General features: G+C 42.3%; 1 protein-coding gene across 1 annotated transcript in view; it reads right to left on the reverse strand.

Moving 5' to 3' along the window:
• The window catches only part of LOC129852819 (cytochrome c oxidase subunit 7A-related protein, mitochondrial-like), a 49,246-nt gene extending 33,312 nt beyond the window's left edge, over nucleotides 1-15,934 (reverse strand). Inside the window, exon 1 of the mRNA XM_055918469.1 lies at nucleotides 15,803-15,934. Within this exon, the coding sequence (XP_055774444.1) occupies nucleotides 15,803-15,919 (117 nt within the window). The 5' untranslated portion in view covers nucleotides 15,920-15,934. The remainder of the gene's footprint in view (nucleotides 1-15,802) is intronic.
• Between the last annotated feature and the right edge of the window lie 1,101 nt (nucleotides 15,935-17,035).

Consider the following 17,035-nt stretch of genomic DNA (forward strand, 5'->3'; position numbering starts at 1 on the left):
GCCTGAATAGAGCGCTGACCTCAACCCCATCGAACACCTTTGGGATGAATTGGAACGCCCACTGCGAGCCAGGCCTAATCGCCCAACATCAGTGCCTGACCTCACTAATGGTCACTAATGGACCTCACTAATGGAAGCAGCAATGTTCCAACATCTAGTGAAAGCCTTCCCAGAAGAGTGGAGGCTGTTATAGCAGCAAAGGGGGGACCAACTCCATTTTAATGCCCATGACTTTGGAATGAGATGTTCGACGAGCAGGTGTCCACATACTTTTGGTCATGTAGTGTACAGTTGAAATCGGAAGTTTACATACACTTAGGTTGGACTCATTAAAACTCGTTTTTCAACCACTCCACAAATGTCTTGTTAACAAACTAAAGTTTTGGCAAGTCGGTTGGGACACCTACTTTGTGCATGACACAAGTAATCTTTCCAACAATTGTTCACAGACAGATTATTTCACTTCTAATTCCCTGTATCACATTTCCAGTGGGTCAGAAGTTTACACACACTAAGTTGACTGTGCCTTTAAACAGCTTGGAAAATTCCAGAAAATGATGTCATGGCTTTAGAAGCTTCTGATAGGCTAATTGACACCATTTGAGTCAATTGGAGATGTACCTGTGGATGAATTTGAAGGCCTACCTTCAAACTCAGTGCCTCTTTGCTTGACATCGTGGGAAAATGTAAAGAAATCAGTCAAGACAAAACACAATGGGACCACGCGACCGTCATACCGCTCAGGAAGGAGACGCATTCTGTCTCCTAGAGATGAACGTACTTTGGTGAGAAAAGTGCAAATCAATCCCAGAACAACAGCAAAGGACATTGTGAAGATGCTGGAGGAAACAGGTACAAAAGTATTTGTATCCACAGTAAAAAGAGTCCTATATCGACATAACCTGAAAGGCCGCTGAGCAGGGAAGAAGCCACTGCTCCAAACCCACCATACAAAAGCCAGACTGCGGTTTGCAACTGCACATGGGGACCAATATTGTACTTTTGGAGAAATGTCCTTTGGTCTGGTGAAACAAAAGTAGAACTGTTTGGCCATAATGACCATCGTTATGTTTGGAGGAAAAAGGGGACGCTTGCAAGCCGAAGAACACCATACCAACCGTGAAGCACGGGGGTGGCAGCATCATGTTGTGGGGGTGCTTTGTAGCAGAAGGGACTGGTGCACTTCACAAAATAGATGGCATCATAAGGAGGGGAAATTATGTGGATTTATTGAAGCAACATCTCAAGACATCAGTCAGAAATTAAAGCTTTGTCGCAAATGGGTCTCCCAAATGGACAATGACCCCAAGCATACTTCCAAAGTTGTGGCAAAATGGCTTAAGGACAACTAAGTCAAGGTATTGGAGTGGCCATTACAAAGCCCTGACCTCAATCCCATAGAACATTTGTGGACAGACCTGAAAAGGCGTGTGCGAGCAAGGAGGCCTACAAACCTGACTCAGTTACACCAGCTCTGTCAGGAGGAATGGGCCAAAATTCACCCAACTTATTGTGGGAAGCTTGTGGAAGACTACCTGAAACGTTTGACCCAAGTTAAACAATTTAAAGGCAATGCTACCAAATACTGATTGAGTGTATGTAAACTTCTGACCCACTGGGAATGTGATGAAAGAAATAAAAGCTGAAATAAATCCCTCTCTACTATTATTCTGACGTTGGACAATCTTAACATAAAGTGGTGATCCTAACTGACCTAACACAGGGAATTTTTACGAGGATAAAATTTCAGGAATTGTGAAAACTGAGTTGAAATGTATTTGGCTAAGGTGTATGTAAACTTCCGACCTCAACTGTATATATACACAATCTCTATTCTGCTTATGCCAATATATAATGCAAGGGGCAAAACCAAATACACAGGCTATAGAATTACAAATACTGATAAGCATAATAATTGAAAATATGACTGAAATGTAACCGATATCTGCGCATGTTCACGAGACCAAGACCAACGAAGAAGTCACAGGCTAAATTTGGCTAAATGCTACATAAGGCTAAATACAGTACACAGTAGCATGAGAATATATAAAGGTTGTGCATGTCCATAAACACAACTACTAAACTTAACCAGACAGTATGAACATCATTTATATGATAGGCTATCCTATCGTGGCAAGTGATACACAGCATAGCAGGCTAGAACTAGCATGACGCACATAGAAAAGGGAAATACCTTCTAAACATTATAAACGTTGGTAAATATCTAGACTCGACTGCATTAACCTGTCGGTGTAACACTTTACAATAAGGTTCCATTTGTAAAGGGTTTATCACGGGTTTGTAATTCAGTTTTTAAGGATTATTTAATCCTTTGTAAATGCATTTTAAACCATTCATAAACCGTTATATCGCATTGGTCAAAATTGTGCAATAACTGGTCAGTGTTTGCCAAATAGTGAGCCAATATTTATCTCTAGTAATTGTTCCATTCTCTTAACGTTGGAGTATCATTTGATTTCCAGTTTTCAAGTAATAGCTTCTTCAATATGTGTGACGAAAATAAATATTATCCAACCCATTGGGTATCTCACCACACCCTCATATACCATGTCTTGAAATGTGAGGAAAGATGGACTAAAAGTAAACTTACATTGTAAGACCTCTGACTGTCAGCTTTCTAACTTTGCCCATAACTTTTGGACCTTATAGCACCCCCAGAAGGCATTAGCTATTGAGTCATTGTTCATTTATACTTAAGACATGACTCTGCCGTTGTGCTGTAGAATTCGTGAATTTTGTCTCTTGTATAATCAATTCTATACATTAGTTTATACTGGATTAAGTGTATATTTTTATTCATAATTGCAATGTTGTTCATTATGTTCCAACACTCCCTCCATCTTGTGCCAATATCAGTTATTTTTAAGTCTTGGTTCCAATAGTTTATATTTTTTCTAATAGATTGTCAATTGGATAGGCTCTCTGCAAGGTTTTGTATATCTTACCTATCATTTGAGTGTCCTTTTCTGACTCGGACTTCCTTGACTCAGACAAATCGGACTTCCTCAACATTGCTCTGATGTCCAAAAGCTTTCAATTCGAAATGTTGTGATAGGAGACTTTTAAGTTGCACATATTTTAAAATGTCTGCATTGATCAGTCCAAAATTGCTTTTTATTTTTGTCATGGAAATAACAGTATTTCCGTTTACCATGTCATTGACGGTTTCTATGCCTTTAGTTTTCCATTTTGGCCAACTTATCGGTAAATTCTGAAAAGCTATGCAAGGATTGTTCAATAAGAGTTTGTTATTAGGGCGTGATATTATTAATCTGGGAATATTCATATTCTGGGGATGAGGATGTGCATCTAGCGGCAGGTAGCCTAATGGTTAGAGCGTTGGGCCAGTAACTGAAAGGTTGCTCGATCGAATCTGTCCTTCTGCACCTGAACAAGGCAGTTAACCTCACTGTTCCTAGGCCTTCATTGTAAATAAGAATTTGTTCTTAACTGAATTGCCAAGTTAAATAAAACATTTTAATCTTCAATCTGTACCCATTGTTCTTCTTTAGTGCATTTACCAATATGTTATACATAAAAGCCTTGGGTGGCGAAAGTCCGAAAGGTTAAAACCACTCTCAGCCTTAGGATAATGTAAATCTTACCTTTTTATTCTCAGAGTTTTATTTGCACATATGAAGTCTGTTATGACCAAATATACTTTTTTAAACTACGTCTTCGGTGGGGTAACTGGTATTACCAAAAACAAATATAAAAACGTTAGGAGCCATGCCATTCTAAAAAGATGTGTTCTACATGTAAGATTTATGGGAAGATTGTTCCATTTAATTAGATCTGCTTTCATGTTGTTAAGTAATGGGATAAAGTCTCTATATATTTTTTGTTTGTTGTCACTTATTAAGCATCCTAACTATTTAATATTTTTTGTGGTCCACTTAAAGGATTGCTTTAAATCATGAGTTATTCTTTTTATTTTTCATATTGCCATTATTTCAGTTTTTCCATGTTTATTTTATATCCTGAGATTAAAATATTTTTAACAAGGAGGTCATTGAGTTTTCAATATTTGTCAAGTACATCAGGAGATCGTCGGCAAATACGTGTCACGCCCTGACCATAGAGAGCTGTTTATTCTCTATCTTGGTTGGGGCGTGATAGTGACTAGGGTGGGTCATCTAGGTGATTAATGGTTTGTGTTGGCCTGGTATGCTTCCCAATCAGAGACAGCTGTTTATCGTTGTCTCTGATTGGCGATCATATTTAGGCGGCCATTTCCCCTTTGTGTTTTGTGGGATCTTGTCTACAGTTAGTTGCCTGTGTGCACACCAGTAGCTTCACGGTTCGTTCGTTCAGTATTTTGTTGTTTTTGTTCGGTGTTCATTTTATTTAAATGAACACCCAACAAAATACTGAACAAACTAAGGAGGCGACTCCTGTCAGCAGTGTATTACAGTAGTCAAGCAAAAATGTTACCATGGCATGCACAAGCTTCTCAGTATCCATGGTGGACAAGAACAACTTAATTTGAGCTTAATGTTATGCAGGTGGATGTGTGCTTCAAATGAGAGGCTAGAGTATAAATGTACAGCAAGGTTTCTGGAATTGGGGGAATCGGTGGTGTCATCATCCAGAGAAAGGGAGAATGTACTCATCTTGCACATTTGCACATCTTTATCTGATAGCTAAACCAAAAGTAATTGTCCCTGTTTCACCTTGCGTAACTTTCTGTGCTTTGTGTGTGTGCCTGAATGGCTATTGGTATCTTTGCTTGCTAAGCATGTGTGTTTTGTCTGAGTGAATTGTGCAGATGATGAAATTTCAAAGGAGAAAATGCACTTTGTCCTTAGTTCTCAGCTGAGCGATGTGACATGAGGACCTGTGGTTGGTAAGTCAGACGGAGGACGAGTGGCCTGAACTCTAATTAGGCCTGTAACGGGAAATCCATAACGGCTTGTCATGACTAATTACCTGGCCATGTCCTAGTCGGCTTGCTCCACGGACCTATGCCGCTTTCTCTCTGCTGTCTGACATTTATGAGCAACATCTCAGTACAACGCTGATTAAGATGAGGGTCATCATTGGCTGATCTGTCACCACTCTCAGCACTCTGCCCCGGTGCTCACTGGCTGAGATAGAGGGGAGCAGGGGTCCAGAGTGGGGCATGTTAAGGAGAAGCTCTCCTTTAAAATCTACCATAGCTGACTGTGTATCGCTCCCGGCCTGGTTCCTTTAATGCAGTTTCGCCTCACATGGCTTAATGAGGGATGATGGATGTTTTGTGGGGCACTCGTTACGTGCACCGGACTAGGGTTTATTGCAGAGCTCAGGCAGTTTAAAGGGGCATTAAGAGGATACACTACAGTGAGAAGGGAGCTGCAGAGAGAGAGGGAGGGGGAGAGAGAGGGTGGGAGGGAGGGAGGGGGTGATGGATGGCTGTGCTGAGGAGGGGTAGCAGTGTGCCAGGCAGGGAGAAGGAAGGGAGAGAATGATGGCTGAGTGTTACAGGTAGGAAAAAACGGGGCTGAGACAGCAGAACACTAGAATCCATGTCAACATAAACTTACGCCAACCACACTTCCTATTGCTTGTCTATCCCGGAGATGTCACGCCCTGGCCTTAGTATTCTTTGTTTCATTTATTATTTTAGTTAGGTCAGGGTGTGACATGGGGAAGGTATGTGTTTTTTGTATTGTCTAGGGTGGTTGTATGGTTTAGGGGGTTAAGTAGAGAAGATGGATTAGTGTTCAGTGTAGGTGTCTAGGAAACTCTATGGTTGCCTGAATTGGTTCTCAATCAGAGACAGCTGGTTATTGTTGTCTCTGATTGGGAGCCATATTTAAGGCTGCCATGGGCTTTAGCTGTTTGTGGGTAATTGTCTATGTTGAATGTTTGTTGCGTGTCTGTGCAATTACGTTATTTAGCTTCACGGTCGTTTGTTAGTTTGTGTATAGTGTTCGTTTCGTGTTTTGCCATCTTTAATAAAACAAGATGTATTTCTCACAAGCTGCGCCTTGGTCCTCTCTCTCTCCCATAGACGGTCGTGACAGGAGAGCCCGTCTTGAAAGCCCCTATCACCTCTATCTGTCCTCCATCTGTCTTTTTGCTCATGCCCTAGTTTTTTTGCTCTCTCTGGTTCTACTCTGCTCCTGTCATTCAGTCTTTCAGTGAAGGTACAGTGGAATGATTTCCATAACGCAATGAATCAGTCCACCATATTGTAAGTACAGCAGTCATCATCTTTGTAGATCATCGATTAAATAATTTTGCGTGTTCAGGCGTGCGCACTCCATCAACATTAGGAGGACAGAGAAACCAGACACATGCTTTTTGCTCACATGGAGCACTCCAAACAAAATACAATGAAACATTTGATTCAACTCAGAAATGACGGTATGAAAAAAATGAACAATAATGTTTCTCACAAGTATAGCAGGTTGTGAACTCTGTCATTCTCAGAGTGGAAATGTTATTTGCAATGGTAAATGGCTGTAGGCCTAATTAATCCATGTATGAACAGAAATGAATTTAACCAAATGACCGGGATTGATTTATTTCTGTATGGAGTAATTACATCATTTTGGAACATTTGTTTAAATTGACTTTAGGCTGCAGTGACTACTGTTACAGAATCTTGTCCTTTGCTTAGGATACTCATCACATTAGCAATTGTAGCAGTATTTTCTCAAAAAGGCCATTCTCCCGGGGACAGGTCAAGTTATACTGTTAAGTGCATGCATTTTTTATGTCTTGGATGAATAACTTACGCTTAGCAGGAGATGGAGTTTGTTTCCGAAAAAAGGTACAGTATAGAGACTGACAGACGGCTGATTTGACACTTAAACTTTTAATGATGGCTTTGATTTGTGGCCATCGGAGCATCTCACCAGCCAAACTCGACACGTTAGTACCAGGCAAGGGGAAACTAGGTGTAAAGTGACACCAGCATTCTCTGGGGACCAGAGTAAACTGTAAGTGTGGCATTTCACCCAAACCCTGTTGCTACCACCCATAGGTGCTATCTACCGATTTGACCCCCCTTTGACCTGGGTTAGCCCCACGGCTGACCTTCGACCTTCACATGCTAAAGTAGCAGTGTTTATTTTGGCAGCTATTGTAGTCATAGTCTTTAGGACTAAAATACCTTTTAGTCTTAGTCCCATTTTAGTAATTTCATCCGTCTTATGTTGAGTTATCAGTCGACTAAAACGCTGGACAATTTTAGTCTTGTTTTAGTCACAGGCATTTTAATCACATATTAGTCAGTGCATTTTTTTCCCATTAAATAATTCCTATTAACCTTTAACTTCCATCATGTGCACATTAAGATAGCCTCCAGCTAGGACTACTATTGTCACGTTCATCATAATGATGAGACCAAGGCGCAGCGTGAGTAGAGTTCCACATAATTTTAATAAACTGAAATACCTAACAAAACAACAACCAAACGAAACGTAAGCCTACTGATGTGCACTAAGGCAACTATACATAGACAAGATCCCACAACACAAATGAGGAAAATGGCTACCTAAATATGATCCGCAATCAGAGACAACGATAAACAGCTGTCTCTGATTGGGAACCATATCAGGCCAACATAGACATACAAAAACCCTAGACATACAAAAACTAGAGTACCCACCCTAGTCACACCCTGACCTAACCAAAATATATAGAAAAACAGAGATATCTAAGGTCAGGGCGTGAGAGTACCCTCCCCCCCCCCCACCAAAGGTGCCGCAAATTTGAACCTATAGGGGCGGGTCCGGGTGGGCATCTACCTTCGGTGGCGGCTCCGGTTCTGGATGCAGCTTCCCCTCCTTACGCTGATCCCTCAGCTTTTGTGGAACTGGACCGTGGATCATCGCCGGAGGCTCTGGACTGCAGCTCGTCGCTGAAGACTCTAGACTGGGGACCGTCGCTGGAGGTTCCGGACTGGGAACTGTCGCCGGAAGCTCTGGGCTGTGGAGGCACACTGGAGGCCTGATGCGTGGGACCGGTACAGGTGGCACCAGGCTGAAGACACGCACCTCAGGGCAAGTGCGGGGAGGAGGCACAAGACGTACTGGACTGTGGATGCGCACCGGAGACCTGATGCGTGGGACCGGTACAGGTGGCACCAGGCTGAAGACACGCACCTCAGGGCAAGTGTGGGGAGGAGGCACAAGACGTATTGGACTGTGGATGAGCACCGGGGAGCTGATGCGTGGGACTGGTACAGGTGGCACCAGGCTGATGACACGCACCTCAGGGCTAGTGCGGAGAGGAGGCACACGACGTACTGGACTGTGGAGGCGCACTGGAGGTCTGGAGCGTAGAGCTGGCACAATGCGTCCTGGCTGGATGCTCACTTTAGCTCGATAAGTGCGTGGCGCTGGCACAGGACGCACTGGGCTGTGAAGGCGTACTGGCAATACAGTACGTAGAGCCGGCGCAGGATATCCTAGTCCGAAGAGGTGTACTTGAGACCAGGAGCGCTGAGCCGGCACAACCCGTCCTGGCTGGATGCTCACTTTAGCTCGATAAGTGCGTGGCGCTGGCACAGGACGCACTGGGCTGTGAAGGCGTACTGGCAATACAGTACGTAGAGCCGGCGCTGGATATCCTAGTCCGAAGAGGTGTACTTGAGACCAGGAGCGCTGAGCCGGCACAACCCGTCCTGGCTGGATGCCCATTCTACCGCGGCAAATGCGGGGAGCTGGAATAAAGTGCACCGGGCTATGCACATCACTGCATAACACGGTGTCTGACTAGTCACACGCTCCCCACGATAAGCACGGGGAGTTGGCTCAGGTCTAAACCCTACCTCCACCAATCTATCCGTGTACAGCCCCCCCCCCCCCCCAAAAAAATGGGGAGCTACCTCTCGGGTTTCCGTGCTAGCCGTGTCCCCTCGTATCGTTGCCGTTCCTCTTTCGCTGCCTCCGTGGCAGGGTCTTGTCCCCCTGCCATTACCTCCTCCCAGGTCCAGGATGTCCTCCACTCTCTCTTCTCCTGGGCCCAGGATCCATGCTCCTCTTGAACACGCTGCTTGGTCCCTTGGTGGTGGGATCTTCTGTCACGTTTGTCATAATGATGAGACCAAGGCGCAGCGTGAGTAGAGCTCCACATCATTTTAATAAACTGAAACTCACCTAACAAACAACCAAATGAAACGTGAAGCTACTGATGTGCACTAAGGCAACTATACATAGACAAGATCCCACAACACAAATGAGGAAAATGTCTGTTAACAATACCCCTGAAAATATCAAAAAAGAAGGTCCAAGCATCTTCGACAGCAGGGGTCAAGCTGATTCTATACCAATTTACAGAGGCCAGGTCATGAATGAAGGCTTGCTCATTAAAGTTTTTTAGCAAGCATCTACGACAAACCAGGACAGGTCATTCCACTGAGCAGCCATTATGAACACAGGCTGTAAAACGGTGATCACTAAGGTCATTACAGAAAACACCAAACTGATACATATCAGGATTATTTGTTAGGATAACATCAAGGAGAGTAGCCTTTTCTGGGTGTTTGGAGTCATACCTTGTGGGATTGGTACTAATCTGAGAAAGATTTAGGGAGTCCCATTGCTTTAGGACTTGGTCAGGTGGTTTGAGCATGTCCAAGTTTAGGTCACATAGCAGAAGAAATTCAGACCTAGGGTAATGGCCCAGGAGAGAGCTTAGGGACTGCTGATGGTGGATGATAACACCCAGCAATAGTAAAAAAAGAGCTATTTGAAAGTTTAAAGCTTAAAACTAGCAAATCAAATTGTTTTTGGTACAGACTTGGTGGAGACAACCAAGCACTGAAGGTGTTCCTTGGTAAAGTTTGCCACTCCACCACCTTTGGAAGATCTGTCTTGCCGAAAAAGGTTATAACCAGAAAGGTTAACATCGGTGTTCAAAACACTGTTTCTCAACCACATCTCAGTAATGACCAACACATCTGGATTAGAGCTGTGAACCCACACTTTCAGTTGATCCATTTTAGGTAATAAGCTTCTAGTGTTATAACGTGCAGAAAACCCAGGCTTTTATGAGAGCAGAAATCAGTGAAGCAGATATCAGAGCACAAGTCAAAATTGGGGCTAACAACAGTAGATGGGCCAGGGTGTACATGCACATTTCCAGATATCATCAGCAGTAATACAAGCAGGCCGGGGCAGAGGACAGGGAGAGCTCAGTAGTGTTGATTTTTTATGACATTTGAATGTGCACCAGATGGCAACAAGACAGGTAACATGAGTACAAAGCCAGGTGGTTAGAATAGGATGGGAGCCCAAGAGTCCGTGTAACCAATAGGGAGTCAGAGTCCCGAGTGGGAACAAACATAGTCTGTCCCACGGTCGGGTAAACAAGCAAGTTCATAGTCAACAAAGCACGGAGAAGTCATGAGGAAAATAGCATGAAGCATCTCTGCTTCTCTGTCTCCCTCTGTTCTCAATACAGCTTGGGCGCTGAAAAGTGAATAGGGGCGTGTAACCTGTTTAGACGAGATGTATATTACTATTGAATACTCTCTGTCCTTGATAACATTGACCTCCTCCAGAGAAGCACACCATTATATAGATGGGTATGCCTACCCTGTGTAGTGTGTATGTAAGGTAGGGTTTAAAAATGCAGATTGAACCCAGTGACCTTCCAGGCTCTTTCAGGGTGAGCTCTGGTTTGACTGGCCTGCTTTCACTCATCATGCACTAGGTAATGAGCACCACGGATGAGGAGGGGAAGGAGAATACGCTGGGAGGTTATTGGGTTGTGATAATAATAACTCCTCAATCCAATGGCCTCATTGTCTTGCCTCTCTTTCCTCCTCTCTGCTCAGCCTCAGCACGCTCACTTTCTCAGTCCTCATTTGGGATTCAAATGGAATGTTGGGTTTTTTGGAATTGGACAGCGGTCACCGAAAGGTCCCCATTCTCTTCTAGCCTAAATGTAATTTGTATGTATTTTTGTGATGCCAAAGACGTCAAAAGGGCCCCTTCTGTTTAATTATTTCACTTCAAATCGCTGTGACAACTAAGACAGCGGTAGGCTGGTGGGTGTCGGAGGCTCTTGAATTGTAATGACATCTTCACATTTTAAGTATTACATCTGCTATGACAGACTGATCTGTTTTGGTTTTTATCTGTGGCTGCATCAAACTGTTTTAACGTATTTGTCAACGTATTGTGATGTTGAATCTACGTGGAAAATATATTGTTTTGAGAGTGAAATTTAAACCCGCAGAATTATGTAATCATTGTAACCAATTTTCTACGTAGACAAACCTTGTGTAAAATGTTGAATTTCTACCTTTAAAACAACATCAGATCTTCAACGTTATATCCACTGTCAGGAAAAAAAACTATAGGCTGGACAGCAGCTACTACTGGAGAGTTGATCTATCTACAGCTATTCATTTGATCTTCCAACCAGGTTTTTAACCAGGGCCCAGCTCTGCTTAACTTTGATATTTGACACTGACTACTACCAATGTGCCATTGTGAGAATGATTATTGAGAGATCTCTTAATTGCTAAATATATTCACTGTTGCTATCGAAGTCATTCCAAAGGGTAGATTTAACAGGGCAAATTAAATGTAACCATACTTTAAAAATCATATCATCAATGATACTTTTTATGCATATATAGCATTTGCAAAGTCATCAACAGCTATTGTTTCAATTCAGCCCAGGGTTCAACTAAAAATAGACAATACATATAGTCCTAGGGTTTCGAGCTTTGGTTGATTTGAAATGTAATCTTCAAGTTAATCATTAATATGTTGGATTCACGTCTTCATCTCAACCAAAAATGTAAGTTAAAAAATAGGAATAAATCAAAACAAACTTTTATTTGAAGTCCATTTCACGTTTTATCAGGTTTACTCACATTCTTTAACTTACATTTTTGGTTAAATATAAATATATATTTTTGGGGACACAAACTGGATATTGAATTGTGTTTGGTTGTCAACGCAACCAAATATCAATATTTGAAGGAGATGTATCTTCGGCTTGGATAGTTCGATCTGTGACACTCACTTAGTCTGGCTTTTATTCCAATTTGTTGGATTTACGTCTCCATCTGCAGTGCCTTGCAAAACTATTCACTCCCTTTGGCGTTTTTCCTATTTTGTTGTGTTACAACGTGTAATTAAATAGATTTTTATTTGGATTTCATGTAATGGACATACAAAAATAGTCCAATTTGGTGATGTGAAATGAAAAAAAATTACTTGTTTCAAAAAACTCAAAAGAATAAAAAACGTAAAAGTGGTGTGTGCATATGTATTCACCCCCTTTGCTATGAAGCCCCTAAATAAGATCTGGTGCAACCAATTACCTTCATAAGTCACATAATTAGTTTTAAAAAAGTCCACCTGTGTGCAATATAAGTGTCACATGATCTGTCACATGATCTCAGTATATATACACCTGTTCTGAAAGGAAATAAAAACCATATGGTTGTTGAACACTTAAAGAGACTGTCAACAGATATGGTTTTTCTGCAAGTATTACTTAAAAAATATATGTACACTACCGTTCAAAAGTTTGGGGTCACTTAGAAATGTCTTTGTTTTTGAAGAGTCCACTCCTGGATGCTGGCCTTCTAGGCAGAGTTCCTCTGTCCAGTGTCTGTGTTCTTTTGCCCATCTTAATCTTTTCTTATTATTGGCCAGTCTGATATATTGCTTTTTCTTTGCAACTCTGCCTAGAAGACAAGCATCCCGGAGTCGCCTCTTCATTGTTGACGTTGAGACTGATGTTTTGCATGTACTATTTAATAAAGCTGCTACTCTAATGTACTTGTCCTCTTGCTCAGTTGTGCACCGGGGCCTCGCACTCCTCTTTCTATTCTGGTTAGAGCCAGTTTGCGCTGTTCTGTGAAGGGAGTAGGACACAGCGTTGTACGAGATCTTCAGTTTCTTGGCAATTTCTCACATGGAATTGCCTTCATTTCTCAGAAAAAAATAGACTGACGAGTTTCAGAAGAAAGTTCTTTGGTTCTGGCCATTTTGAGCCTGTAATCGAACACACAAGAGTTGATGCTCCAGATTCTCAACTAGTCTGAAGAAGGCCAGTTTTATTGCTTCTTTAATCAGAACAACAGTTTTCAGCTGGGCTAACATAATTGCAAACAGGTTTTCTAATGATCAATTAGCATTTTAAAATTATAAACTTGGATTAGCTAACATAACGTGCCATTGGAACACAGGAGTGATGGTTGCTGATAATGGGCCTCTGTGTGCCTATGTAGATATTCCATAAAAAATCAGCCGTTTCCAGCTACAATAGTCATTTACAACATTAACAATGTCTACACTGTATTTCTGATCAATTTGATGTTATTTTAATGGACAAAATCGTGGTTTTCTTTCAAAAACAAGGACATTTCTAAGTGACCCCAAACTTTTGAACGGATGTGTATATGTAAGGACGAGTTGGATTGGAGAGGCCTATGCTGCCACCTACTGTAGTACTAAGCAGAGGTGTAGGCATCCTGATGACTAAGAATACACCCTTTTTCCCTTATATCCCAACGCATGGACCAAAAAAGGCTGTTTTCTAATGTTGAAATGTACCTTACATGAAGAAACATACACAATTAGTTAGGGATGCACGATATATCGGTAAGTATATCGGACGGACGATATTAGCTTAAAATGCCAACATCGGCATCGGCCCGATGTCTAGTTTAGCACAGATGTCAAAGCTGACGTGCATACCTATATAACGTAGGTGTGTGATGTAATGGCGCCATGAAAAATACAGCTCTACACAGAACAAAAGCAGAGAAATATTAAGCGCACACTTCCAACAACTAAACAAGTTCAAGTCGAGCAGTCATTTGAAAGAGTAAGAACATTTCAGCGAGACAACTCAAAGGTGAAATCCATTGCCCTTGACATTGAACTGTCGTGGATGATGTTGGCTTTGCTGACTGGTCGAGCACTTCGAGCCCCGGTACACACTTCCAAGTAGGCTCTATTTTTCATATTTTGCCCTACCAAAGTTACACAGTATTGTTGAAATGCACATCTGTCACGCCCTGACCGTAGAGATCTTTTTATTCTCTATGTTTGGTTGGTCAGGGTGTGACTCGGGTGGGAAACTCTATGTTCTTTGTTTCTATGTTTTGGCTGGGTATGGTTCTCAATCAGGGACAGCTGTCTATCGTTGTCTCTGATTGGGAATCATACTTAGGCAGCCTTTTTTCCTTATGTATTTGTGGGTAGTTGTCTTTGTTAGTGGCATTATAGCCTAAGTAAGCTTCACGGTCGTTTCCTTGTTCTTTGTTTTGTTGGCGACATTTATAAATAAAGAAATGTACGCTCACCATGAGGCACCTTGGTCCGGTCATTTCCACGACGACAGCGATCGTGACAACATCCCTGAGCTATTTGCTATGGGCGTCACTGCTTCACGACTGACATTTGGAACAGCGATGTCAGCCCCATGAGCATGCCGAGTCTGACAGCACAGTGTGTTGACGAGGATTTCGTACTGAGGAAAGCTGTATTACATGCTCAAGAATGTGCTGGTTCTCATACCACTACTGCCATTTCAATGGCATTTGAGAACATGTTAGAAACTTGAAAATATGAACACACTAGCTAGCGCCATTCGAAATCAAGAAATAAGCGAATCATCTGCATCCGCAGCAGACGTGATGTTGAAACGCTCAACAAAACTGCCTAAGCAGATGGGTTGAAACTTGAAGCAAAAGTACTCGAGGCAGTGAACAAGCGATTCGGTGGCATTCTCTCTGAGCCTCTTTACTGTGTCGCCACCATGCTCGATGCTAGGTACAAGGACCGCTACTGCGATGCAGACAAGAAACAGGGTTTACCTGAAATGTTAGACGCAGGATAGGCACGGACACAGTGCCAGTGCGCACCGAGGAAGAGAGGCCATGGACAGACAGAGCTGAAACTTCACTGCTCGACATGTATGATGAAATCCTGGGTGAGACTAAACAAATGAACCACAAAACAGCACAGCAAGTAAGTGAAAGAAATAGGTTTTTTGATTATGTTTTACCGGTAATGGGGACATACGTAGGGTGAGCCTAGGCAGCGACGATGTTCAGGATGTTTGTGTGCATCAGTACATTGTCTTTGTATGTGTATGCTCTGCTCCCTTTGTCTGTGTCAGAACAACCGTATGAGTCACAGCAGTTAAAGGACAGAAGATTCTCACGTGGAGAGGATTATACTGGCAGTGCCACGACGCAGGCAGAAATATAGCTCCTGGGAGGCTTAGGTCAGAGAGAGGAGCATGTCTAGAGACCAGGCTCAGGATATCTACAGAACACCTGAATATCTATGAATGACTTTCAGACTATCATGTCAGACCACTTTGAGGTAAGTGAACAAGACAGATGATGATGAAATGGAGAATGGACAAAGCATGATGATGAAAAATCAATGCATCAATCACACATCCTGTTCCTCCCATCATAGGCAATCTAAGAAGAGTGATTCATTCTTAACACCATTGACAGAGCAGCAGCGGTTTTCCGGGTTGGCCTGGTCTGTGATTCACTGACACCTTACCCGGTCAGAGGAATAAGGCAACCTCACAGAGAGTTACACAAACTAAATAAATTTACTTCCAGAGCACATATGAGATGGATGTGGTTCTGTACAGAGAAAAGATGTGAATGAATATACTAATAAACATAGCATGAGAATGAAGGACTAATAGCACAAGAGCAATAATAATAGTAACTGTATAAGGAGATAGTGACAGAAGCAAAGGACTGTACAACACACAGCATCAACTACTATTAACAACTAGCAATAGCAACAACCAACAGTAAATGCACAATAACAACGTCACTCACTTCTGCCAACGCATTCCATCCCTCTTGTCCACTTGGAGAGAGACTGAGGAGGCTCTGTCCTGAGCAGGTAGACGGGCTGTTCGGTGTGCTGCCTCCCAGCAACCTCCCAAGTAACATATCGGTGGCCTAGTAGCAGAGGTCACTGGGAGTTTGGGGAGACAATTCTGGAAGATGGGTGAGAAAAACAATGTTTAATCCATTTTGAATTCCGGATGTAACAACAAAACTTTCTGAAGGCCCAAATTATTATAGGATGACTTGGTGGAAATTATGATCTGCAACACACAGCACATCTCAGTATCAGAACTTAAAATACAGCCACAATGGCCTGCTACTGAACCTGTTAAGACCTTATGAGATGTCGAGAGAACAGCCTAGAGTAGAATTTTGTACAATTCTAGAGTATAATGCTGTACTCACTTGAAAACAGTAATGCAATGTGGAGTTGTAGGCTAGTCTAGGTAGGATAATTGTATTGACCCTAAAGATCAATAGGGGGAGATATTTGAGCTGCGTGTCTCAAGTCTTCGCTGTTATTTAATTCATTTGGCTGCACCCGCTGTAACACCTGCCGAACTTTGCATGCGTCTAATAAACGTTGATTTGATATGCACCTGGCCTATCCCCATATATTGAACATTTTAATGATATTATGTGTGGTATGATTGCTAGTAAGCATATTGCAGATCTGGACAATTGATCCACCTACCATTATTGTCACTATGAATGTCACGTTCCTGACCTGTTTTCTCTTGTTTTGTATGTGTTTATTGGTCAGGGCGTGAGTTGGGTGGGCAGTCTATGTTTTCTGTTTCTATGTTGGTTTTGGGTTGCCTGGTATGGCTCTTAATTAGAGGCAGGTGTTTTGCGTTTTCCTCTAATTGAGAGTCATATTAAGGTAGGTTGTTCTCACTGTTTGTTTGTGGGTGATTGTCTCCTGTGTCGTCCGTGTCCGTACCATACGGGACTGTTTGGCTGTTCATTCGTTTGATGTAGTCTGTTCCTGTCCGTGAGTTGTACGTGTAGTTATGTAAGTTCATGTTCAGGTTTCGTCTACGTCGTTTTCTTATTTTGTAATTTTCCAAGTGTTTTCGTATTCGTCTTTGTCTTTCAATAAATTACTTTATGTCATCATACCTTGCTGCGTATTGGTCCACCGATCCTTCTCTCCTCTCCTCGTCTGAGGAAGAGGAGGACAACAGCCATTACAATGAATGGTGGATAGAGGCCAGA

Source organism: Salvelinus fontinalis, chromosome 1, assembly GCF_029448725.1.
Source record: "Salvelinus fontinalis isolate EN_2023a chromosome 1, ASM2944872v1, whole genome shotgun sequence".
Classification (NCBI taxonomy): Eukaryota; Metazoa; Chordata; class Actinopteri; order Salmoniformes; family Salmonidae; genus Salvelinus; species Salvelinus fontinalis.